This window comes from Balaenoptera acutorostrata, chromosome 14 (genome assembly GCF_949987535.1).
Source record: "Balaenoptera acutorostrata chromosome 14, mBalAcu1.1, whole genome shotgun sequence".
NCBI lineage: Eukaryota > Metazoa > Chordata > Mammalia > Artiodactyla > Balaenopteridae > Balaenoptera > Balaenoptera acutorostrata.
In genome coordinates this window covers 62465418-62493014 of record NC_080077.1, presented here as the reverse complement: position 1 = coordinate 62493014, position 27597 = coordinate 62465418, and the positions used below count along the sequence as shown (strand labels likewise).

The following is a 27597-nucleotide window of genomic DNA, read 5'->3' as shown; positions in this document are numbered from 1 at the left end:
CTTACTTCTGAGAGAGACCATTTACTCCTGTGGTTGAGAAGATGAATGAGTAGAACCCATAATTCTTTAATGCATGGACATGGACAGTGGTGACTCATTAATGCTTCAGAAGGCCTAACCTGCAGGAAAGAACCAAAAAGAGTAACTTATAAGACAGCAGAACTTTACATGCCACATATCTCCCCAAATGTTTTAAAAGAATGATTCAGGTGACTTAAAATTTATGCTCAATTACATAAAACTGTTTATAAAAAAAGTACCATTTCATTAACTTTTAAAATAAATTTCCATTTAAAAAACAAAAGAACACAATGAATTTTATTTTCAACTTAAAAAAAAACCTCTGCTTTAATCCTCTAGTCCAATGGTCAGCAAAGTTGTCCTGTAAAGGGCTAGATAGTAAATATTTGAGGCTTTAATAGTGAAATAGTCTTTGTAACAACTATTCAACTCTGCCATTGTTCTGCAACATCAGTCACAGATAATGGATAAAAAGGATGGGACTGTATTCCAGTAAAATTTTATTTACAAAAACAGGTGGTGTGCTAGATTTGGCTACAGGGCCATGGTTTCTGAACCTTGATCTAATCCATCGGCCAAATAAAAAGACTTCTAAGAAAATGAATAGAAAATAAATTTTGATTCACTGTAATGCAGACTAAATTTTTTTGTAAGTACAATTATTAGGAATTTATAAAGTTAGGCAACTTTACCATTTTTGTAACAAATATACCCTCAATGGCCCCAAATAATACAGAGAATAGGCACTGTAAGTATAGCAAGTATAGCTAGACTTCTGAAATTCATAATGTGTTCATTATTTCACATACTACATACACTTTTCTAACATAATACACAGTAAAAAAAAAAAATACAACAGTCAAGACATTACTATATCATATCTGGTCAATCTACTAATTATATTAGTTGTAAATACATAGACTAGATTTAAACAATATTAATAATAAATACATAAAACACAATCTAAATTTTAAAAAATTATAAATCCCAATTTCCCATAGGTAACATTTATGCTTGTAACCTGAAATAAGTGATGATAGTCGACAAATTTCCATTGCTTGAAAATAAATGTATACCATAGCACTTTTAAATCACTGTCTGCATTAAACACTATGATAAGCAATTTAGTAAAATGATGTAATTTCTCCCATGATTCCAGACCTTTTATGAAAACAACCAAACAAAACCTCTCTTTAAATGTGTCAACTAACTTTAGCTAAGTACTCATTTATTTTATTATATAACAACAAAACAACAGATTATTAAAGGGCTGGTCTCTATTTGAACAGAAATTAAATTTCCAATCATTATCATGAACATTCTGTTTTTATTTATTTTTGACAAATGGAAAAGGCTATTTTTTTAAAAACAGCTCTAAAACACTAATTCCAGCCTGTTTTAAATGTTTAACTCAAATTCTTTTCCCAACCACCTACCAAATAACAGTAAATATAAAATTAGAAGAATTAACAAGTAAGCCATTTTAGATTCTTATGGGTCAAACCACATGCATTAAGTACTGACTATTGCCATTAAATACCAAAAGTGCAAATGAACTCGTAAAGCATTACCTTATCATACCTGTTGAGGGACAGGCTTATTAAATCACAAAGAAGATTTTCACAATGTTCTTCAAATAGGCTGACATTGGTTAAATTGTCACCTGCCAGGTTCATAAACTGATGACTATATATAACTTGTTCTAAAAATGGAATAAGATAAATTCTGTTTAAAACTACAGTAGATTTTACTAATTCAGAAGGAGGAAAGTGACTGTACACCTTTAAATTAACATAACAAAACTGCAAAATAAACAGTTAAAAGCAAATTTTTTGCAAATAAAAGTTTGAAAGCAATTCCTTTCTTATATGAGCAGTGATAGACATTAGCTTAAAAAAGTTTCAATCCTCCCAAGTACCATTTAATAGATTTTCTTAATTTGGCCATCTGAAAAGCAACAATGCAACATCACTTCAGAGAAAAAAATACAAGACAGGAAACACCAGAAAACCTTTACCCATATTTCTAACCAAAAAAGCCTTTAAAACATTATTCCTTTAACAAATACTGATAAACTAACCATGTGCAATTGTTTTTTGGCATGAAATAGAGCAAACCAAGGTAACGGATACCAAAATTTGAACCTGTCAGAGTAAGTTCACCTGAGTATTGCTCTAAGAATATATTATTTGAAATACAGTCCACATGAGAGAGGAAAGGATATATTTGTGTACACCTTTATATGTTCACATGTACGTATGTAAGTGCTTACACATATACATGTATACATATATGTATTTTCGTATTATTAATTCATTGAAAAGTAGGTATTGAGGTAAAGGATATGTTTATAACCTAAATAATTAATAATTTACAACTACAGGAGACCTTAATATGGCAGAGGAGTAAGACATGGAGATCACCTTCCTCCCCACAAATACATCAGAAATACATCTACATGTGGAACAACCCCTACAGAACACCTACTGAACGCTGGCAGAAGACCTCAGACTTCCCAAAAGGCAAGAAACTCCCCACGTACCTGGGTAGGGCAAAAAAAAAAAAAAGAAAAAACAGACAAAAGAATAGGGTCAGGACCTGAACCTCTAGGAGGGAGCTGTGAAGGAGGAAAAGTTTCCACACACTAGGAAGCCCCTTCACTGGCAGAGACAGGGGTGGCGGGGGAGAAGCTTCAGAGCCACAGAGATCACAGCAACAGGAGTGCAGAAGGCAAAGTGGAGAGATTCCTGCACAGAGGATCGGTGCCAACCAGCACTAACCAGCCTGAGAGGCTTGTATGCTCACCCGCCGGGATGGGTGGGGGCTGGGAGTTGAGGCTCAGGCTTCAGAGGTCAGATCCCAGGGAGAGGACGGGGGTTGGTTGCGTGAACACAGCCTGAAGGGGGCTAGTGTGCCACAACTAGCTGGGAGGGAGTCTGGTAAAAACTCTGGACCTGCCTAAGAGGCAAGAGACCATTGTTTCAGGGTGCGCGAGGAATGGGGATTCAGAGCACTTCCTAAACGAGCTCCAGAGATGGCCATGAGATGCTAAGGATGCTGCTGTAGCCACCAAGAAGCCTCTGTGCAAGCACAGGTCACTATCCACACCTCCCCTCCCGGGAGCCTGTGCAGCCTGCCACTGCCAGGGTCCCGTGATCCAGGGACAACTTCCCTGGGAGAACATACGGTACGCCTCAGGCTGGTGCAACGTCACGCTGGCCTCTGCCGCCACAGGCTCGCCCCGCATTCCTTAACCCTCCCTCCCCGCAGCCTGAGTGAGCCAGAGCCCCCTAGTCAGCTGCTCCTTTAACCCCGTAATGCCTGAGCGAAGAACAGATGCCCTCAGGCGACCTACACACAGAGGTGGGTCCAAATCCGAAGCTGAACCCCAGGAGCTGTGCGAACAAAGAAGACAAAGGGAAACCACTCTCAGCAGCATCAGGGGCAGTGGATTAATCTCCACAATCAACCTGAGGTACCCTGCATCTGTGGAATAACTGAATATACAACAAATCATCCCAAAATTGAGGCAGTGCACTTTGGGAGAAACTGTAGACCTGGGGTTTGCTTTCTGCATCTAATTTGTTTCTGGTTTTATATTTATCTTAGTTTAGTATTTAGAGTTTATTATCATTGGTAGATTTGTTTATTGATTTGATTGCTCTCTTCCTTTTTACTTTTTTTAATATATAGATACATATACTTTTTTCCTTCTCTTTTTGTGAGTGTGTATGTGTACCCTTCTTTGTGTGATTTTGTCTGTATAGCTTTGCTTTTACCATTTGTCCTAGGGTTCTGTCTGTCCGTTTTTTTCTTTTTTCTTTTGGTATACTTTTTAGTGCTTATTATCATTGGTGGATTTTGTTTTTTGGTTTGGTTGCTCTCTTCTTTCTTTCTTCTTTTCATTACTTTTAAATTGTTTTAATTTTTAATAATTTTTTAATTTTTAATTTTAATAACTTTATATTATTTTCTTTTTTTCTCCCTTTCTTTCTATTTTTCTCCCTTTTCTTCTGAGCAGTGTGGCTGACAGTCTTTGTGCGCCAGATGGGTGTCAGGCCTGTGCCTCTGAGGTGGGAGAGCCAAGTTCAGGACATTGGTCCACCAGAGACCTCCCAGCTCCATGTAATGTCAAACGGCGAAAGCTCTCCCAGATATCTCCATGTCAAAGCTAAAACCCAGTTCCACTCAACGACCAGCAAGCTACAGTGCTGGACACCCTATGTCAAACAACTATCAGGACAGGAACACAACCCCACCCTTTAGCAGAGAGGTTGCCTAAAATCATAATAAGGTCACAGACACCCCAAAACACACCACTGGACACAGATCTGCCCACCAAAAAGATAAGATCCAGCTTCATCCACCAGAACACAGGCACTAGTCCCCTCGAAGAGGAAGCCTACACAATCCACTGAACCAACCTTAGCCAGTAGGGGCAGACACCAAAAACAACAGGAACTATGAACCTGCAGACTGCGAAAAGGAGACCCCAAACACAGTAAGTTAAGCAAAATGAGAAGACAGAGAAACACACAGCAGATGAAGGAGCAAGGTAAAAACCCACCACATCAAACAGATGAAGAGGAAATAGGCAGTCTACCTGAAAAAGAATTCTGAAAAAGTAATGATAGTAAAGATGTTCCAAAATCTTGGAAATAGAATGGAGAAAATACAAGAAACGTTTAACAAGGACCTAGAAGAACTAAAGAGCAAACAAACAATGATGAACAACACAATAAATGAAATTAAAAATTCTCTAGAAGGAATCAATAGCAGAATAACTGAGGCAGAAGAACGGATAAGTGACCTGGAAGATAAAATTGTGGAAATAACTACTGTAGAGAAGAATAAAGAAAAAGAATGAAAAGAATTGAGGACAGTCTCAGAGACCTCTGGGACAACATTAAACACAGCAACATTCGAATTATAGGGGTCTCAGAAGAAGAGAAAAAGAAGGGGATTGAGAAAATATTTGAAGAGATCATAGTTGAAAACCTGTCTAATATGGGAAAAGAAATAGTCAAGCAAGTCCAGGAAGCACAGAGTCCCATACAGGATAAATCCAAGGAAAAACATGCCAAGATACATATTAATCAAACTATCAAAAATTAAATACAAAGAAAAAATATTAAAAGCACAAGGGAAAAGCAACCATTAACATACAAGAGAATCCCCATAAGGTTAACAGCTGATCTTTCAGCAGAAACTCTGCAAGCCAGAAGGAGTGGCAGGGCATATTTACAGTGATGAAAGGGAAAAACCTACAACCAAGATTACTCTACCCAGCAAGGATCACATTCAGATTTGACAGAGAAATTAAAACCTTTACAGACAGGTAAAAGCTAAGAGAATTCAGCACCACCAAACCAGCTTTACAACAAATGCTAAAGGAACTTCTTTAGGCAGGAAACACAAGAGAAGGAAAAGACCTACAACAACAAACCCAAAACAATTAAGAAAATGGTAATAGGAACATACATATCGATAACTACCTTAAATGTAAATGGACTGAATGCTCCAACCAAAAGACATAGACTGGTTGAATGGATACAAAAACAAGACCTGTATATGTGCTGTCTACATGAGACCCACTTCAGACCTAGGGACACATACACAGTGAAAGTGAGGGGATGGAAAAAGATATTCCATGCAAATGGAAATCAAGAGAGCTGGAGCAGCAATTCTCATATCAGACAAAATAGACTTTAAAATAGAGACTATTACAAGAGACAAAGAAGGACACTATACAATGATGAAGGGATCAATCCAAGAAGAAGATATAACAACTATAAATATTTATGCACCCAACATAGGAGCACCTCAATATATAATGCAAATGCTAACAGCCATAAAAGGGGAAATCAACAGTAATACAATCATAGCAGAGGACTTTAACACCCCACTTTCACCAATGGACAGATCATCCAAAATGAAAATAAATAAGGAAGCACAAGCTTTAAATGATGCATTAAACAAGATGGACATAACTGATATTTATAGGACATTCCATCCAAAAACAACAGAATATACTTTCTTCTCAAGTGCTCAAGGAACATCCTCCAGGATAGATCATATCTTGGGTCACAAACCAAGTCTTGGTGAATTTAAGAAAACTGAAATCGTACCAAGTATCTTTTCCATCAACAACACTATGAGACTAGATATCAATTCCAGGAAAAAATCTGTAAAAAATAAAAACACATGGAGGCTAAACAATACACTACTAAATGACCAAGTGATCACTGAAGAAATCAAAGAGGAAATCAAAAAATACCTAGAAACAAATGACAATGAAAACACGATGACCCGAAACCTATGGGATACAGCAAAAGCAGTTCTAAGAGGGAAGTTTATAGCAATAAAATCCTACTTCAAGAAAAAAGAAACATCTAAAGTAAACAATCTAACCTTACACCTAAAGCAATTAGAGAGAGAAGAACAAAAACCCCCATGTTAGCAGAAGGAAAGAAATCATAAAGATCAGAATAGAAATAAATGAAGGAAACAATAGCAAAGACCAATAAAACTAAAAGCTGGTTCTTTGAGAAGATAAACAAAATTGATAAACCATTAGCCAGACTCATCAAGAAAAAAAGGGAGAAGACTCAGATCAACAGAATTAGAAATGAATAAGGAGAAGTAACAACTGACACTGCTGAAATACAAAGGATCATGGGAGATTACTACAAGCAACTCTATGCCAATAAAATAGACAACCTGGAAGAAATGGACAAATTCTTAGAAATGCACAACCTTCTGAGACTGAACCAGGAAGAAATAGAAAATATGAACAGACCAATCACAAGCACTGAAATTGAAACTGTGATTAAAAATCTTCCAACAGGGCTTCCCTGGTGGCGCAGTGGTTAAGAATCCGCCTGCCAATGCAGGGGACACAGGTTCGAGCCCTGGTCTGGGAAGATCCCACATGCCGCGGAGCAACTAGGCCCATGAGCCACAATTACTGAGCCTGCGCGTCTGGAGCCTGTGCTCCGCAGCAAGAGAGGCCGCAATGGTGAGAGGCCTGCGCACAGCGATGAAGAGTGGCCCCCACTTGCCGCAACTAGAGAAAGCCCTGGCACAGAAACGAAGACCCAAGACAGCCATAAATAAATAAATAAATAATTAATTAATTTAAAAAAAAAAATCTTCCAACAAACAAAAGCCCAGGACCAGATGGCTTCACAGGCAAATTCTATCAAACATTTAGAGAAGAGCTAACAGCTGTCCTTCTCAAACTCTTCCAAAATATAGCAGAGGGAGGAACACTCCCAAACTCATTCTACGAGGCCACCATCACCCTGATACCAAAACCAGACAAAGATGTCACAAAAAAAGAATACACAGACCAATATCACTGATGAACATAGATGCAAAAATCCTTAACAAAATACTAGCAAACAGAATCCAACAGCACATTAAAAGGATCATACACCATGATCAAGTGGGGTTTATCCCAGGAATGCAAGGATTCTTCAATATACACAAAATCAATGTCATACACCATATTAAAAAATTGAAGGATAAAAACCATATGATCATCTCAATAGATGTAGAAAGGGCTTTCAACAAAATTCAACATTAATTTATGATAAAAACCCTCCAGAAAGCAGGCAAAGAGGGAACTTATCTCAATATAATAAAGGCCTTTTATGACAAACCCACAGCCAAAATCGTTCTCAATGGTGAAAAACTGAAACCATTTCCTCTAAGATCAGGAACAAGACAAGGTTGTCCACTCTCACCACTATTATTCAACATAGTGTTGGAAGTGTTAGCCACAGCGATCAGAGAAGAAAAGGAAAGAAATAAAAGGAATCCAAATCAGAAAAGAAGAAGCTGTCACTGTTTGCAAATGACATGATACTATACATAGAGAATCCTAAAGATGCTACCAGAAAACTACTAGAGCTAATCAATGAATTTGGTAAAGTAGCAGGATACAAAATTAATGCACAGAAATCTCTTGCATTCCTATACACTAATGATGAAAAATCTGAAAGAGAAATTAAGGAAACACTCCCATTTACCATTGCAAAAAAAGAATCAAATACCTAGGAATAAACCTACCTAAGGAGACAAAAGACTTGTATGCAGAAAACTATATAACACTGATGAGAGAAGTTAAAGATGATGCAAACAGATGGAGAGATATACCGTGTTCTTGGATTGAAAGAATCAACATTGTGAAAATGACTATACTACCCAAAGCAATCTAAAGATTCAATGCAATCCCTATCAAACTACCAATGGCATTTTTCACAGAACTAGAACAATATATTTCACAATTTGTATGGAAACACAAAAGACCCTGAATAGCCAAAGCAATCTTGAGAAAGAAAAACAGAGCTGGAGGAATCAGGCTCCTGGACTGCAGACTATACTAGAAAGCTACAGTAATCAAGACAGTGTGGTACTGGTACAAAAACAGAAATATAGATCAATGGAACAGGATACAAACCCCAGGGATAAACCCATGCATGTATGTTCACCTTATTTTTGATAAAGGAGGCAAGAATATACAATGGAGAAAAGACAGCCTCTTCAATAAGTGGTGCTGGGAAAAATGGACAGCTACATGTAAAAGAATGAAATTACAACACTCCCTAACACCATACACAAAAATAAACTCAAAATGGATTAAAGACCTAAATGTAAGGCCAGACACCATAACACTCTTAGAGGAAAACATAGGCAGAACACTCTATGACATACATCACAGCAAGATCCTTTTTGACTCACCTCCTAGAGAAATGGATATAAAAACAAATATAAACAAATGGGACCTAATGAAACTTAAAAGCTTTTGCACAGCAAAGGAAAACATAAACAAGACAATAGGACAACCCTTAGAATGGGAGAAAATATTTGCAAACGAAGCAACTGACGAAGGATTAATCTCCAAAACATACAACAGCTCATGCAGCTCAATATCAAAAAAACAAACAACCCAATCAAAAAATGGGCAGAAGACTTAAATAGACATTTCTCCAAAGAAGATATACAGATTGCCAACAAACACATGAAAGGATGCTCAACATCACTAATCATTAAAGAAATGCAAATTAAAACTACAATGAGGTATCACCTCACACCAGTCAGAATGGCCATCATCAAAAAAATCTACAAACAATAAATGCTGGAGAGGGTGTGGAGAAAAGGGAACCCTCTTGCACTGTTGGTGGGAGTGTAAATTGGTACAGCCACTACGGAGAACAGTATGGAGGTTCCTTAAAAAACTAAAAATAGAACTATCGTACGACCCAGCAATCCCACTACTGGGCATATACCCTGAGAAAACCATAATTCAAAAAGATTCATGTACTACAATGTTCACTGCAGGACTATTTACAATAGCCAGGACATGGAAGCCACCTAAGTGTCCATCGACAGATGAATGGATAAAGAAGATGTGGGACATATATAGAATGGAGTATTACCCAGCCATAAAAAGAAAGGAAACTGAGTTATTTGTAGAAAGGTGGATGGATACAGAGTGAAGTAAGTCAGAAAGAGAAAAACAAATACCGTATGTTAACACTTATATATGTAATCTAAAAAGGAAAAAAAAAGGTTCTGAAGAACCTAGGGGCAGGACAGGAAAAAAGACGCAGATGTAGAGAATGGACTTGAGGACATGGGGAGGGGGAAGGGTAAGCTGGGACGAAGTGAGAGAGTGGCATGGACATATATACACTACCATATGTAAAACAGATAGCTAGTGGGAAGCAGCCACATAGCAAAGGGAGATCAGCTCTGTGCTTTGTGACCATCTAGAGGGGTGGGATAGGGAGAGTGGGAGGGAGAGAGATGCAAGAGGGAGGAGATATGGGGATATATGTATGTGTATAGCTGATTCAGTTTGTTATAAAGCAGAAACTAACACACCATTGTAAAGCAATTATACTCCAATAAAGATGTTAAAAAAAAAAAAAGAAATCCTTTCAATTTGTAACGAAGTCAAGTAGTAAGCCTCTCTGTAGTTAGTCCTGACACTTTAAGAGAGTAAGTGCTAGGTTATAATGTACACATCATTGTGTTAATCACAAAGACCGTTCTGAACATTAAAAATGCTCAAGTGGTTAAAAAATAATAATAATAATTTACAACTATATAATATTTACAGAAAATTGCCAATTTGATAACGGAAACTAAAGATGTCAAAGAGCAAGACCAAGAAATAAATAAGCAACATGTGAAATAAAAGATTACTATCCATAATATATACAAATCTCTACTAATTAATTAAAGAAAGATGGGAAAGAATGAAACAAGAGATAAAACAAGTACTTTGCAAAATATAACGAACAAGTAATTAATAAAGCAAATATAAAAAGACAATGAAATGAAAGATGCTCCACTTCACTGGTAATCGGGAAATTGCAAAAACAGAGATTCAGTATCATTTTTCATGCATTAGTTGGCAAAAAATAAAAACAATTCTACTGGCAAGAGTATGAGGCAAAGGCATGTTCAGTTAGTGTACTTAAATTGTGGAAACTTAATATACAACACCAGAGCAGCATATACAATACTAAAAGTGCAATGTGCCACATCAATTCCAAAAACCTATTCTACTAAATAACTTGTACAAGTATTCAAAGATTTATATCTTATATCTACATAAGGATGTTCAATGAAATATTATTTGTAATACCGAAATAAACAGAATTAACAGAAATATCAAAAAATAGACTTGGCTAAATAAATTATGATAGGTCCCGTAAAACTGTATGTACTAACATGAACAGATCTCTAAAAAACTGTTAAATGAAACCCTACATAGAACAATATGATGATACCATTTGTGGTTAGAAAGAAAAACAAAAATCCTACCTATGAGTTTCTATATATGTATACTAACAGATAGTAAGTATGGATGGATGGATAAATGGACCAAGCTGTTCCCAGCAGTTATCTCTAGAAAAAAGAAGTAAGACCTTCACTTTTTAGTTTGGTTACTGTTTGATTAAAAAAAAATAAATAATCAGAAAGCACTTATTGTATAATTTTAAAAAACAATTTAGATTAAAAAACGTTTACATTAAAAAAAGGACATAAATCAGAAATACATAAACTTACTCAATTTTTCACCAAGCATGTGAAGAATTTCCAGCACTAGCCAATGGATATCTAAGTGGAGATGTAACAAATGCCATGATGGTGGGAAAAGCTGTGAATGACATTAAAAACTGTGACTGAAAATTCATAACACTTTATTAGGTATTTTATAACATGTCACAACACTCCTCCATAACGCACAAGTTAACCTAACACTATTCAAAAGCTCAAGGAAAACCTCTGTCTTGTTCATTAGAGGATTTTTTCACTGGAGATCTTTAAAAGCAGGATATACTCTTAACTGATGTTGTTTAAGACAGACCCACCTTGGGGCTGCTGAATAGACTTGTATAGTAAAGGCCCCTACTAACCAACCGAGATTCTACTACAGCTGCAAGGCAGTAAATCAATTTTTTTAAACACTTATTTTCATGATTTTGTTTTAGACTTTAGCTAGGAAATATGTTTTTAAATGTAATGAATACCCAGGAACTTCCATAAGATATTTTAACAAGAACTTCTGGATCATCATTTAGACACCACTGTCACGCCCATAAAGAAACTAAAGTTAAAAGTGGTGAAGAAATTTACCCCTCAATTAATGCTTTAGGATTCAAACCTAATTCTATCTATTTAAAAGCCAGTGCTCTTTACTGTGCTAGTAGATTATCAATAACCTTTCTCCAGTCAACATTTTGAATCACTAAAATACAATGATACATACTTTTTATTAAAACAACTATGATGAATGATGGAGAGGGGTCTTGCCTTATCAAACATGCAAACAAAATAAAACACAACACTAATAAAACAGTGCTGGCTCAGGAATAGATAATAAATAGCAAAAATAGGGAAGAGAGAAATGGATACACATGATATGTCAAATCAGTGGGGAAAGCATGGGTCATTCAATAAGAGACAGGATTATTAACTTATTCATTTGTAAGAAACTAGATTTCCTACCTCACAGTACATTTTTTAAAAAGAGATAAATTAAAGAGATAAATGTAAAAAAAAAAAAAAGTATGTTTTTACAATAGCATAGGAATGATACCAAAGAAAAAAACTGATAAATATAACTATATAAAAAAACTTAAATCATCTACCTAGCAAGTCAGCTTAATTGCTGAAAAAAAAGATAAATGAAAATATTCGTAATACATCATACCAACAAATAGTATCTCTAATTTTAAAAAGTTCCTAAAAAAGAATAAAAGACAGATGCTCAACTGTAAATACCAATTAAAGCATTAGCTTTCATATATGAGAATGGTAAAATATAAGAAATATATAGAGTCTGCAAGATGCTTTTTATTTTATGATTTTTTCATTTTGCTGATATTTCAGAAGAGAACAGTATTTCAGAATATGATTTTTTGTTTATGTGTTGAAGACTCCATTCCCCTGCTTTAAAAATTCAGTCTTCTGATCTTCAAATAACCTATATTTTCAAGTCTGTCTAATTAAAAGCCTATGAAAGGCAAAACCTAGTTTGAGGACCCTTGCACACATTTTTTTATTTCTGCTGCTAGATAAATTATTAATTTTAATTTTCTTAAGCATTTGATGGATATTCAGAAAATAAAAATCAGTCCAATTTACAGAGACTAAAAAGAAAGAAAAATATCCCTCCCAGCACAATCCACCCACGAATCTTTATTAATTGACACAATTAAAAACAATTACCTATTTGGTTTCTATGGATTAGATATATTCACCTGTGAATTCAGTTGGAACTCTATTTACTTTTATTATTACATATATTGATCCCTGATAAGAAGAGTCAATTTTTTATTGTTGTTAAATTTCACAGAAATATATAAACATTTAATTGTACCTTATATTTTGGCAAAGACTTGTTCCTAAAAACTGAATGTTATTAAAATTGGTGAAGTCAAATAGAAGAGATTGAGAATTCAGGGAATGCCACAGGGAATTATAATTTGTCACTCACAGAAGCTCACATTTTCCTATGAAGAATTTGTTAATTACATCCACAGGTTGGGTCATGCTAACACATTTTTAAAAACCAAACCAGACAGACTGATCGTCACAGGTAGGGAAAAAAAGGGGGGCACAGTTAAAACAATCTTAATCATATTCTGAAAATATCTCAAAAGCCAGAACAGACATAATGATGTGGTTTTGAAAGCATAACTTTTTAAAGATGATCTTCTTGAATCTTACTAAAATATAAGATAGTGTTTGCCCAAACTTTTATCAGTGGGAAAGAGGATACAAATTTTAGAAAACAAAGGTTATTTTATTTACTTTGAAACTTTTAAACATTTGCATTGTTACAATTGGAAGAAGAATAGCTATCAATGATTCAACGTAAACTACATCTAAGCACTTTATGTATTTTAATTATTCAATTCTCCCAATAACTCTAGGAAGCTAAACCAATTACACAGATGGAAAGACTGAAGCAAGAGGTGTTATTTGCCTGATGGCACATAATTAATAAAAGGAGGAGCCAGTATTTCAACTCAGGCAGTCTGGTCCAAGAACTACACTCTTGACTAATTTCCCTCATTCTTGAATGAACAGTCCATGTGGGGAGGAAAAAATACCTGATACTTTAAAAATTAAATGAAACAAAGCAAACCTTAGTCTGGTTTTGATTTACAAATGCTCCTGTATTAATAATGGGAAGTTCTGATAGGTGTCCTATATACAAGAGTAATCCATGAAGCTCATCAATCAACACTGAGGGAAGTTGTGCCTCCAAAGTCTGGTAGGGATGGACAGGAACATGACTTTCGGCATTTTGTACTTGCAGGGACCTAAAACACGATGAGATACAATAAGCAATTAGATTCTGGATAAATTTGCACTCAGGAATTCATGCATTATTCATATTACTCATCTGACAGCCTACCTGAAAATGAAGACTTTAACATAATGAAGAAATGTTATGCACTGCTGCCTAATATTGGCTGCTTTGCAATGTAGGGTTGATATCTTCCCTAAAACCAAAATAGATAATGTTAATCATTGTTTAAATAATCAGTGGGCAGTGACAAAAAAATTGTGTGAGCCATATAAGTAGCAATTCTCTAGCTTTTCACTTTTTCAAATTACTCCTATACGGTTCTTACCATCCCCCACCCCCCATACTGCTCTTAGTAAGGTCACCAGTGAAATCATGCTGTCCAATCTAATGGGCACCACTTGTGCTCAATTAACTTGCCCTTATAGGAGCATTCACTACACCTGGCTTCACTGATGTCCCATGCTGTCAGTCTTCTTTCTTCCTCACTTACCTATAATTCTCATCATGTTTTCTCTGCTTTTGTTTTCTGGTTTACTCATTTGCCCTAGAGTGGTTATGAGTGTTTTGCACATAGTAACTACCCAGATAATTTTTGCTAATTTTTGCTGATGTAAATGTTGAAGTGAGGGAAAGACGGCATGGGTTGAGAGAGATAGGGATAAGTCATTTGGGGCCTTACAAGTCATTATAAGGAGTTTTGATTTCATTGAAATACAGTAGATGGCCTTTCATTGGGTTTTGATCTAGGAGGAACAGGAATTGGTATACATTTAAAGCAGATTTTGTACACAGATTATAGAGGGGCAAAGGAGGATGTGTTAAGAGCCCTATAGCAGTAATTCAAGAGATCATAGGAAAATGGATAGGCTGAAGGTATATTTTGGTCCTAAACCTACTGGGAATCCGATGGATGATATGAGTTTAAAGGAAATGCAAGAATCAAGAATGACATATAGGCAACTGTTAGCACCATGTAATGAGTGGAGAAAACATGGGCAGCGTGAACTGGTTTTGGAAGACATCACAGATGTACTCTTTGCACTATCTAAGCAATCCAAGGACAGATGTCAGGCAGCTTGACATGCAAGGCCTAGAGTGCAAAGGAGAGGTCTGGAATGTAGGTAAACCTTTGGAGTTGTTATCATTTAGAAGTAAAGGAACTGATGAGATCGTACATGTAGGAGAAGATGTACAGAGAGGAGACTCAAACTGAGACCTGAGGAGACTGATTATTAGTAGTAGACCTGAGGGAGGAGGAGCTGGTAAAGGAGAGGCAGGAGAAAGGGGGAAAAAAACTTACTATAGGCAACAAATTATCACCCATATTAAACATAAAGCAAAATTTATTTTTAAATTTGTATTCAAATGAGCAAACGTGGACACTATTTTGGCAAAACAGGAGCGTAAGTGTAAAGGTACCGTCCATATATCTACATACCAAACAGTGCAGTGCACTTTTACAGCTTAATTATACTTCGCTTACAAAAGTCATGATCCCCCAGTGTCACAATTCTCAGCCCATAAAGGAATTTCTCTCTTAAAAACAACTGCTGTGGGCTTCCCTGGTGGTGCAGTGGTTTGGCGCAGTGCTTAAGAATCCGCCTGCCAATGCAGGGGACACGGATTTGAGCCCTGGTCTGGGAAGATCCCACATGCCGCAGAGTAACTAAGCCCATGCACCACAACTACTGAGCCTGCGCTCGCAGGCCACAACTACTGAAGCCCGAGCACCTAGAGCCCATGCTCCGCAACAAGAGAAGCCACCACAATGAGAAGCCCGCGCACCACAATGAAGAGTAGCCCCGGCTCACCACAACTAAAGAAAGCCCATGTGCAGCAACAAAGACCCAATGCAGCCAAAAATAAATTAATTAATCAATTAAAAAAAAAAACTGCTGTGAACTGCTGCATCCAGCCAAGATGGAGTAAAAGGAATCAGAATTACCCATCTCCCACCTTAAACTAGAAAGCCAAAAAAAGTAAAACAATAATTTTCAGACATTGGACAAAGGCAACACAAGACTGCTATCCCAGAGAGAAGATAAGTCCTAAGATTGCACCAGCTTCCCACCTAGAGACAGCTTCTAGGCTGCAGCACAGGGAGAGAATTCAGAGCCCAAATCTGACTCAAAGAGACATGAGATCTGAGTTTAGGGTAGTCTAAATTTGCAGGGTAAAAGTACCAAAGAAGAAAGAAAGCTACACAAAAAAAAGAGCCCTAGAAATGTACAGAGGGTCCCCTTTGAGTCTTTGACTAAGTACTAATCTGTAGGCCAGAGAAAAATACCAGAAAACAATTCCCAAAGCTTACTCAAACCAGGGAACAGTTCAAGATCCCACCAGCAAGAATGAAAAAAAAAATACACCACAAAGAATCCTCAGAAGCCTTACTAGAGCTAAATTAACATTAGACTAAAGGCTACTTTTTAAAAGTCCTAACAAAATATACAACAAGCCTCAAAAAGATCCCATGGATTACAAGTACTCAACAGTAAGCCAGAACAAAATTCAACACTAGTTTTAGGAATACAAGAAAATTCAGAAAGCAGCAATGTAAAATCTACAATGTCCATCACACAATAAAAAATTACTAGGTGTTCAAAAGAGCAGAAAAATGTATCATAAAACTAGAAGAAAAATCAATCAACACAAACAGACCGAGAATGACAATGATGAAAGAATCTGCAGTCAACGAAGCTAAAAACAGTGGAAGGCATAAAAAAGAATCCAAATGAAGTGCCTAGAGACAAAAAAAAATACAATATCTGAAAAAGGAGTAACATCAACAGCTATATTTAATAACAGGTATTAGTAAAAAATAAAATGTATGCTATTCTGCCTCAACAGGAAAGCAATCCAGGGAGTAAAATCAACAGGAGAACAAGAACCATATGCACTTCAGTAAGTGACCCTACATAAGGGCTTTCTGGGGAGGGTTGAGGGCCAAGGGTTTACATGAGTTTATTAACAAAGCCCTGACACAGCTGCATGGCAGGAGTAAGCTTATGTAGGGATAGTCTTTAATACTGCTAACCTGCCCAACAAATCTGTCATTAAGTTTTTTAAGTAATAACACCAGCCAAAATGTCAGTGTAACAAGTAACCACTTCAACAGATAGTCCACTGTAGTAATTTTAGGTCAGTAAGTGCTTTTCAAGGAATAATCTTGCTCAATAAATGCCTTCCACAAACCCAATTTAATTAAGTCACTCTATATAGTAAAGGTATTTTTGCTGTTTCCACTACAATCTTATAGAGGCTCCCCAGGAGTTTCAAAATAAAATTCTGGGTCTTTGGCACTGCTTACAAAGACACCTATGATTGCATCCCTTCCAAAAATTAACCACTCACACACACTCGGGTCCAACCATACGTAATTATTACTTACTCCCTGCTCCCTGAACTTTTGTTTTTATATACTTCAATGTCTTTGTCTATACAGTTGTTTCTACCTGGAACTCATCCTATCCCCAAAACTTCTCCAAAATCTTTTGCCTGGCTAATTCCTCCTCATCCTTGAAGACCAAGATCTGCCATCACTCAGTGATGGGCACATAAACGGATAAATCCCTTGGCTCCTGTAGCAGCTTTTGCATGCCTCTGTTACTACACTCTTCCATTTACCATGCTGACTATGCTTGTTTATCTGTCTTACTCAACTGCAAACTCTTCAGCAGCATAATTTTCCTCTTTGATTCATCAGCACCTTGCACAGTACCTGGCATGAAGCAGGGACTCAGGTGATAATGAAACAGTAATATCCAACATTTACTGAGGACAAACTAAGAAAACAAAACAAATAAAACAGCCCTGACAGCTGATAACAATTAGGCCATGATGTTCCCTACTGAAATTAAACAGTTGTCATACAATATCAAAAATAATCACACAACATCACTCCATGATTATGGTGAAACAAGAAAAACACAAAACCTCTCTGTAATCATGTCTGACACAGAAACAAGGCACTACACAACCACACACAAAAACAAACAAAATACAGAAACAGACTACCCTCCTCTTCCAGCTAAAATGACTATTGCTTCATTACAAATTATAATCTTCCCTTGCCTCCTTCTGTGTGTCCCACCTTTTAGAGAAAAATTAAAAATTAACTTAGTCATCAAATTGCTTCTGCTTCTTAACAGCATCAAATCCAGAATAAAGCCATAGCCCCCTTAAACTCTACCCCAAATCAGCCAGCACAAGCGCATACCCTGTCACAAGCCCCTCCCTACTTCCTCTTACTGAGAAGCCCCAACTGTTCCTCATGATGTATATCTCCCCCTTGCTTCCTAAGCTAATAAACCCTTCAAAGGTGGGTTCCAAGTGATCTTTGGTTGCTGGGCATCACTAATAACAGACACTAGGCTAAGCACCTAACACACGTTATGTCATTTAGTCCTCACAAGAACTCAATGAGGTGGGAACTATTACCTAGTGTGAGACCCACAATTAGCTAGGGTTAGAACCCAGGCTGACCACCGAGTCATGATTCTAAATACTACACTGTACCAGAACTGTTAGAAAGGAGAAGCAGCTAGCCTGAACTAAAACACACTGCCCTTCAATTCCCTTCACTACCTTAACTATACCAATTCCCTCACAAATCAGTAATCCATTAAATGTTAAAAACAAACAGGGACTTCCCTGGTGGCGCAGTGGTTAAGAATCCGCCTGCCAACGCAGGGGACACAGGTTCGAGCCCTGGTCCGGGAGGATCACATATGCTGTGGAGCAACTAGGGCCGTGTGCCACAACTACTGAGCCTGCGCTCTAGAGCCCGCAAGCCACAACTACGGAGCCCAACTGCCACAAGTACTGAAGCCCGTGCACCTAGAGCCCATGCTCCACAACAAAGAGAAGCCTCTGCAATGAGAAGCCCACACACCACAACAAAGAGTAGCTCCCGCTCACTGCAACTAGAGAAAGCCCGCGCGCAGCTACGAAGACCAAATGCAGCCAAAAATAAGAATAAATAAAATTAAAAATTAAAAAAAAAACCCCAAAAAAACAAAAACAGAAAGCAGAAAAGAAAAACAAGAAAGACAGCATGAGGTCCAGCACTTTCTATTTCTCTAAGTTCTCCAGCCCACTCCCCACCCCCAAAGCAAGTTACTAATTCACTTCAAAGATGTTTAGCCTTAATTTTACTTGCAGATTTGGAAAAATACTATAAATTTCATCTACAAACAAAATTTAAGTGTCATACTTTTTCTGAACACTAAATATAACTGTATCCTGAACTTCTGGACTATCACTTCCTTCCTGTTATTATGATAGCCCAATGACACATCATAGACCCATGTACAATTCACTGTAAGGGAGCACCATTTCTTTTTGCCATTAAACACACTTAAAACTTACCAAAATCACAGTTGGCCTGTAATAAGGTTTCCAAGTTGTAGAGCTGTTGCCTAATTTAAAAAATGTAAGGTGAGAATTAGTTTTAGAATAGTTTAAAGCATGTAACAATTACACAGTATTTACAAATCTTTTACACAGCTTTAATGCCTCTCATTCATGAATAATGTTTATCACTTCATGAATGTTTATTAGTGTCAGCTTCAGGTAGTAAAGACTTTGAGAGAAAATAAAACATGTCTTTGACCTCCCAAAAAGATCTGCTAACAGCTACATTTATCTCAAAAATTATATAAAATATCATAGATTTCACCATCAAGAAGATACTGTTTATATCTTTAAGAAGTTTAAGATGGTTATATAAAACATCCTAGGTTAACAGTTATATAATGAAATGTTAAATTGTATCATATAGTTACACAATAGGAGTTCTGAAGAGGAATAGAATATGTAATGTAGACTAATCAGGGGAAGTTTTAACTTACAATGTTCCACCTTAATTTCTGAGAATAATCTTCTCTTGCCATTCTTCCTAGTTGCCTTTCAGCTCCTTAAAGATTGAGCCACATTCATAACCTATGCCCTGAGTAAGATTCAACTCATTCTATAATGTTTAGGATTATATAGAATCACTCACACAGCCTATTTTCCCAATAAAACACATAATATGGCACAGGTCCCATGGGATGAGGGTGAGAGGAGAAATCCCTCCAACTTCCCATTTTCATTTAAATGTACCATGTATACATTCTTTTTTTTAATTATGTAAGTTTCAAGTATACAGCACTATAATTCCACATCTGTGTACACTACAACATGATCACCACCACAAGTCTAATTACTATCCATAACCATACAGTTGACTCCCTTCACCTTTTTCACCCACCTCCTAAACCCCTTCCCCTCTGGTAACCACTGATCTGTTCTCTGTATCTAAGAGTTCGTTTTTGTTTTGTTTGTTCATTTACTTTATTTAGATTCCATGTATGAATGAAATCATATAGTATTTGTCTTTCTCTGACTTATTTCACTAAGTATAATACCCTCAAGGTCCATCCATGTTGCTGCAAATGGCAGGATTTCACTCATTTTTAAGTCTGAATAGTATTCCATTGTGTGTGTGTGTATATATGTGTGTGTATATATAAATATGTAAAATTCCTTCATCCATTCATCCATTGAAGGACACTTAGGTTGTTTCCGTACCTTCATACCTTGACTGTTAAAAATAATGCTGCAATGAACACAGGGGGTGAATATATCTTTTCATATTAGTGTTTCTATGTCCTTCAGATAAACACCCAGAAGTGGAATAGCTGGGTCATAGGTAGCTCTATTCTTAACTTTTTGAAGAACCTCCACACTGTTTTCCATAGTGACTGCACCAAATTACACTCCCACCAAAAGGGCACGAGGATTCCCTTTTCCTCACATCTTCGTTTGTTATTTCTCGTCTTTTTGATAACAGCCATTCTAACAGGTGTGAGGTGACATCTCACTGTGGTTTTGATTTGCATTCCCTTAATAGTCATGTTGAACATCTTCTCATATGCCTGTTGGTCATCTTCAAGTATTCTTTGGAAAAATATCTGTTCAGATCCTCTGCCCATTTTTTAATCAGATTTGTTGTTGTTGTTGTTGTTGAGCTGCATGAATTCTTTATATATTTTGAATATTAACCCCTTATATTAACCAAATATATGATTTGCAAATTATTTTCTCCCATTCAGTAGGTTGCCTTTTCACTTTGACGATGGTTTCCTCTGCTGTGAGTACCTTTTTAGTTTGATGTAGTCACATTTGTTTATCTTTGCTTGTTTCCCTTGCCTTTGGAGTTAGAGCCACAAAAATATTGCTAAGACTGATGTCAATGAGGTTACTGCCTATATTTTCTTCTACACATTTTATGATTTCAGGTCTTATATTCAAGCTTTTAATCCATCTTGAGTTAATTTTTGTGTGTGATGTAAGACAGTGGTCTAGTTTCATTCTTTTGCCTATGGCTGTCCAATTTTCCCAACACCATTTATTGAAGACTGCCCTTTATTGTATGTTCTTTGCTCCTTCTCCGTAAATTAATTGTCCCTATACGTGTGGGTTTTTCTGGGCCCTCAATTCTGTTCCATTCATCTATGTGTCTGTTTTTATGCCAATAACATACTGTTTGTTTACTACACCTTTCTAATACAGTTTGAAATCAGAAAGTGTGATGTCTCCAGCTTTGCTCTTCTTTCTCAGGATTGTTTTGGCTATTTGGGATCTTTTGTGGTTCCATATAAATTTTAGAATTACCATGTAAACATTCTTAATGTATTTTGGGCTAATAATTTGCCTTTAATAAGTGACTCCAAATCTAAAATCTGAATTATGGACTGGGTTTTAAATAATAATGAAGAATTATTTCAATTTCGTTAATTGTGTTTATGAGGTAATGTTTATGTTTAAAAAATAAGTTCGTATTTTTAAGAGATACATACTGACGTAATTAAGGGTGAGATGACATGATGCCTGGAATTTGCTTAACAAATACTTAAGCCAAAAGTAGAGGGATAAGGACAGATGAAGGAAATGTGATAAAACCTTGATGTTTATCATAACTGAGGGAGGGTATATGGAGGTTCGTTATATTATTCTCTCTACATCTGTGTATGTTTGAAAATTTTTATTAAAAATTTTTTTAATGTTGCCCAGGTTAATCATATTTCTATTACATATTCTATTATAGTCCGAAAAATATATTTGGAAGTCTGAGTTCATTCTCTAAAGATTACTAAAAAACTATGACTATTAAGCAACAAAAGTATTTTATTTTTCTTCCAAAATTATCGTATAGTTCAAAGCCTAAAATATTTGTCTTCAATATATGATGTCAAATACAGAAGAATAAAACTTCTGAAAATCACTAAAAAAGAACTCATTGAAACCATTACTCCATCAAACATTATTGCTTAATTGTTGTTACTGATAAGATAATCAAGTTAAGCAGCAATCACAATTCTACAGGTGCTCTTGTAATATCAGTATTAGAAACCACCCAGCAATGTAACTTAAAACTGAAAAGCATCTACACTCAATTGCAGTTTTAAAATAAAAGACAAAACATACCTCAAGAGATGAAAGAGAACTCTAGATGAATTCACTAATGCTGTTTCAGTAACCCATTGAATGCCAAATATTTCCACTGTATCCTCTTCAAAATTAGTCGGTAAAGGATCAAGATTCAAAATCAGTCTGAAATGAAACTCTGATTTAATCTCATAAAAAGTATGCTATATCCCACACTATAGCATGAGGTTTTTTTTGACATTATATGAATCCATATTACACATGACATGTCAACAATGATGTTGTAAAGTAAGGAAATGCCTTGGTACCTTATATCTCAGTAATAGTACAACTGGACTGTATTAAGAATTCAACCCTACACTGTGATAAAAAAAAAAAAAGTTTAACTAAAGAGCAATATAACTTGAGGGAAAAATGTGGAAAGGGGTCTAGGGAACATACTTTCATCTGTCTTCAACAGTGGTCTTCAGTTGTAGAATTTCACCCTTTGAGGGAACATTTAATTTTTAAAACAGTTAAAAGGTATTCTGAGCCATGTCTAAAGAAGGGCATAATCAAGTTGAATAATATCCTTTAAGGTCTCAAAGAAGGTACAACTGTAATAATCAACAAAAATGGTTTCCTTTCTACTGAAATTGCCTCAGCAGGTATTTCCAAAATATTTCAGTAACAGCGGTTTTACTGCAATATGTGTATACACCTGTCCAAGACAAGAGCTTTGAAGATAACATTCCTGTGAACTTACACAATCTGGAGCATTAGAAAGTTTTAAAAAAATAAGTCTATAATATTTCTATATGTATAAATATACAGTGAGAAGAAACTGGGGCAACAAAAAATGTGTATGTCCTAATCACTGAGATGCTTCAGAATATTATCTCATGTTTTAGAAGGAAATGCGACTTCAAAAAGCCCAGGTAGTTCAGAATTCACTTCCAGTAAATTAGTGCCCGGCTCCTTACTCCAAAGCTGAGGCAGCAGTGAGGTCAGAGAACATCAGGTAACAAGAAAGTTGTCCTTGCAAAAAACTTTCAGGTGTGCTCTAACCAGGAAACCAACAGAGCTAATAGCTTGCATCTGTGTGATATACTAAGCCGATTTACAAGAACATTGCCTGATGAACATTAAAGTTTAATGGACTTAAGTCATAATTATATAACATTCCTAAACAGACATAAAAAAATCTGAATAGGGAAAAACAAAGTTTCCGATTTTTTACCTACCGCTTAAGAGCTCCGCTGGAAAGGTAGGACTCGCCAGAAAAATGTTTTCCTCCTCCTCTGTTGTCAAAATCACAAGAAAAGCAAGGGGGTTTGCACCATTCTGTCTCCAGCTCCAGCTCCAAGCTGTCGGTCAGGAACGTCGACGCAGCGGGACAGTTATCCATTGTTTACTTCATGTCCTGAAATGTTTGGGGTTCATTATAATTATCATTAAGGGCTCCAAAGAAGTTGTGATGAGATTCCTGTAGGTGGGGAGGGCCGAGACATTGGGGGTGACCTCAGAAAGTTCCCCAAAAGCCGCCATCCCTCCGCACAAAGGAAAAAAAGGAAAGGCCAAATCCTCAACAACTCTCCCTCCCACGGACTCCACCAGATCAAGGATGTCAGAACTTAGAATGCACCCCCGACCGGCTGTGGCAGTAACTTAAAATCCCCTCTACGTCAGACCCTGCAACCCAGGGCAGGGTGAAGAAGAAAAAAATGTTGGCAGGACAGATCTAGCTGCACTTCCAGCGCCCGCCTTGACCTGCGTCCTCCGCTACGTTACTAAACCGCACTGAGCCAGTTTCCCCGCAGTGTATGGAACAGCAAGCTCCCTCGGAGACTGCAGGCGAGTATCAGTAGGGCCTGGCGCAAACCCCGACTTCTCCCGGCCGGGGGCAAGCCCCGCCAGGTCCGCACAAGGCAGCGATCCGCGCGGGCCGGCCAAAAGGCGAGGGGAGCCGGTGTCCTGCGCCCCCGGGCGCCCCTGGTTTGGTGCACGTCGTACCTGCTCACACTTTCAGTCCCAATGATCCACCCTGGCGGTCCCGACCAGAGCCAGCTCGTCCGCGTGGTCTAAATCCCAAACAGCTGAAATTCCCGCCAAGGCGCGCCCGCGCTCAGAAAGGGCGGGGCCACGGAGCAGCCCGCCCCCGGAGGTCCGCTCGCGAGGTCTCCGCGGGAACAGCCAGAGCTCCGTAAGTTCTCGCGAGAGTCTTCCAGTCAAGGATTCTGTTCGGCGATTTGCCTTTTTTTTTTTCTTTCTGGTTTTTTTTTTTTTTTTTCCTTTAGTAGTTTTAATTGGTACTTTGGGCCGAAAGGCTGGGCCTCACCGAGAAAGGAAACTGAGGCTGAGGTGAGCAAGGCTTAGGGACCGCGGGGTTGTCGTCTGGCCGAGCTTGGCAAAAGAGCTCTGCTGAAGTGAGTAGCAGGCGGGTGTTTGAGGGCCGCGCCGTCACCTCCTGTTCTGCCCTAGTCCCAGCAGCTCTTTTGTTGAGGTGGAGGATGCCTATTCATGGATTGTGGGCAAGGCAAGTGCAAAAATGAGGTTAATCCAATGTGTGGAAACACTGAGTAGGTCACGTGATACTTGCTTTCCGTATTAAAAGTTTTTTTAAATGACATATCTGGACAGGTTTAAGTCCCTTAAACTTGGACGCGTTTGTAAAGAGTACACTTAAGGCATTTTTATCTTTTTTTTTTTTTTTTTGACCATGGGGCTCTGGGGATCTTAGTTCTCCCACCAGGGATCCAACTGGGCCCCCCCTGCAGTGGAAGCACAGAGTCCTAACCACTGGACCACCAGGGAATTCCCGTTTTTATCTTTTTAAAGTGTTCTTTAATTCTACTCTTCAGAAGACTTTTCAGTCTAAGTCAGATAACACATTTCAACTGTCTTAAGTTCCAAGAAAAACATGAGAATTTCTCATTTAAATGTCCTGCTATAATTTGAGTATTCCCCATTGCCCATTTCTCCCAGTTTGTCCTAGGTTTAATTATTGCACAGAGAACCTATCAAAACTTTCCTCTTTTCAAACCGAATACCGCATAGTTTCTGACAAATGGGATGAGGTGGGGAAAAACAATATGATCCCTATTCCGACTACAACCTAGGGACCCTGTGTTGGGTGCTCTGTCTCTTATGCTCAGCCTGTATACCGTGAGACTTGATGCTTTGTTGGGAATCAGTGCAACTCATTAATGGTTCATGTGGTGTCTCTAGCATGACACATAGTGTCATCTATGACAATCTCTAGAAAATAGTGCCTAGGTATGAGAATATTGGGCTGTGACACTGAGTTTAGGAGACCTGGGTCAACAGATAGTCATTGTTACTTCTTCCTCTATTCAAAATCCAAATAGACCCCTTTTTCCTTTTTCAAGTGACTGATGTTGAGTGATCAATTTGGTTAAACCAGTGAGTGGAGTGGGAAGAACTAAATAAATTCTCTGAAATAACTTAAGCTAGTACTATCATACATATTATATCAGTAAGAATTTTTCCAAAAAAAAAAAAAAGAATCTCCATCAAGTAATAGATGGCATGCTCAAGAGAGGTGATTGAAAGGTGCTTAATGAAAGGGCAGTTTACAAAGATGTGGATGGTATTACCAGAAAACAAAAAGTGATGGTGAAGCACCCAGAAATAATCAGAGAGTCATTATTACTTTTAGGCCTCAGGGGTAAGGGAAAAAGGGATTGCCAGGGCCCAGGGAGACTTACTGCTGTAGGAGACAGCCACCTACCTGGTAGCCACCTATGGTACCTTAACGGAGGAGCATAGTCAGTGTCAACCTGAACCCAACAGGAAGGAGCTAGTAGGATTCAGTACAGGCAGACCTCATTTTATTGCGGTTTGCTTTATTGTGCCTCCCAGATACCTGTGTTTTTACAAATTGAAGGTTTGTGGTAACCCTGTGTCTAACAAGTCTATTGGCACTGTTTCTCCAGCATTTGCTCACTTCATGTCTCTGTGTCACATTTTGGTAATTATGACAATATTTCAAACTTTTTCATTATTATATTTATTATAGTGATCTGTGATCAGTGATCTTTGATGATACTATTATAATTATTTTGGGGTACCACTAACCAGGCCCATGTAAGAAAGCGAACTTAATTGTTGAAATGACAATAAAGGATTTAGAATATTACATAAACTTAGCTGATAAAGCAGCAACAGGGTTTGAGAGGGTTGACTTCAATTTTGAACGACATTCTACTGTGGGTAAAATGCTATCAAACAGCCTTCCATGCCACAGAGAAATCATTCATGAGTCAATCAATGTGGCAAACTTCATTTTTGTCTTCTTTTAAGAAATTGCCACACCTACCCCAGGCTTCAGAAACCACCACCCTGATCAGTCAGTGGCCATCAACACTGAGGCAAGACCGTCCACCAGCAAAAAGATTATAACTTGCTGAAGGCTTAGATGATGGTTAGCATTTTTTAGCATTAAAGTATTTTTTAATTAAGGTACATACCTTTTTTTAGACATAGTGTTATTGCACACTTAATAGACTACAGTATAGTGTAAACATAACTTTTATATACACTGGGAAACCAAAAAATTTGTGTGACTCACTTTATTGCGATATTTGCTTTATTGTGGTGGTCTGGAACAAAACCCACAATATCTCCAAGGTATACCTATACCCAAACCTCTTTCCCTCCACACTGCAATGCCAACTGGTGTCTCTCATTGGCCAAAACCAACCTAAAAGCAGAGGGCAAGGATGTAACTTATAAAGTTCAGGCTCATGGGGTAGAATCCAGACTGAAGAAAGATAGAGAGTGAATCTGACAGAAATGAGGTCAATTTTATCAAGAAAACAAAATATTAAATATATATATATATATATATATATATATATCTCAAGTAACAGAGCTTCAATATACAGAAAGAGAAAAATACTATCACTTATAGAGGAAATATTCAAGTCAGTAATTACAGAGATCTCAGCACTCCTCTCTCTGTAATTGGTGGAACAAGTAGACAGAAAATTACTGTAGATGACAAGACTTGAACAGCACTACCAACTTGACCTAATTGACATTTATAGGTGACTCAACCCAGCAATATCAGAATATACTCTTGACACATAGACCATTCACTAAGATAGACCATATTTTGATCCATGAAATAAATTTCATCAACTTAAAAAGGTTGGAAATCATACAAAGGATATTGTCTGATGACAATGGAGTTAACCTAGATATAAATAACAGAATGATATCTGAAAAAAATCTCTAATTATTTGGAAATTAAGTGACGTACTTGTAACTAACCCATGGATTAAAGATGAAATCACTAGGAAAAT

General features: G+C 37.3%; 1 protein-coding gene across 2 annotated transcripts in view; it reads right to left on the bottom strand.

Annotated features, from left to right (window-relative positions):
• MMS22L (MMS22 like, DNA repair protein) overlaps positions 1-24403 on the bottom strand; it is a 138348-nt gene extending 113945 nt beyond the window's left edge. For both annotated transcript variants that reach the window (XM_057527910.1, XM_007169668.2), the window contains exons 1-9: positions 24284-24403; positions 23515-23693; positions 22331-22456; positions 19229-19278; positions 13967-14054; positions 13694-13871; positions 11107-11197; positions 1593-1723; positions 6-119 (exon numbers count right to left, since the gene is read on the bottom strand). In XM_057527910.1, coding sequence (XP_057383893.1) covers positions 6-119; positions 1593-1723; positions 11107-11197; positions 13694-13871; positions 13967-14054; positions 19229-19278; positions 22331-22456; positions 23515-23678 — 942 coding nt within the window. In that variant the 5' untranslated portion in view covers positions 23679-23693; positions 24284-24403. The remainder of the gene's footprint in view (positions 1-5; positions 120-1592; positions 1724-11106; positions 11198-13693; positions 13872-13966; positions 14055-19228; positions 19279-22330; positions 22457-23514; positions 23694-24283) is intronic.
• Positions 24404-27597: the final 3194 nt, after the last annotated feature.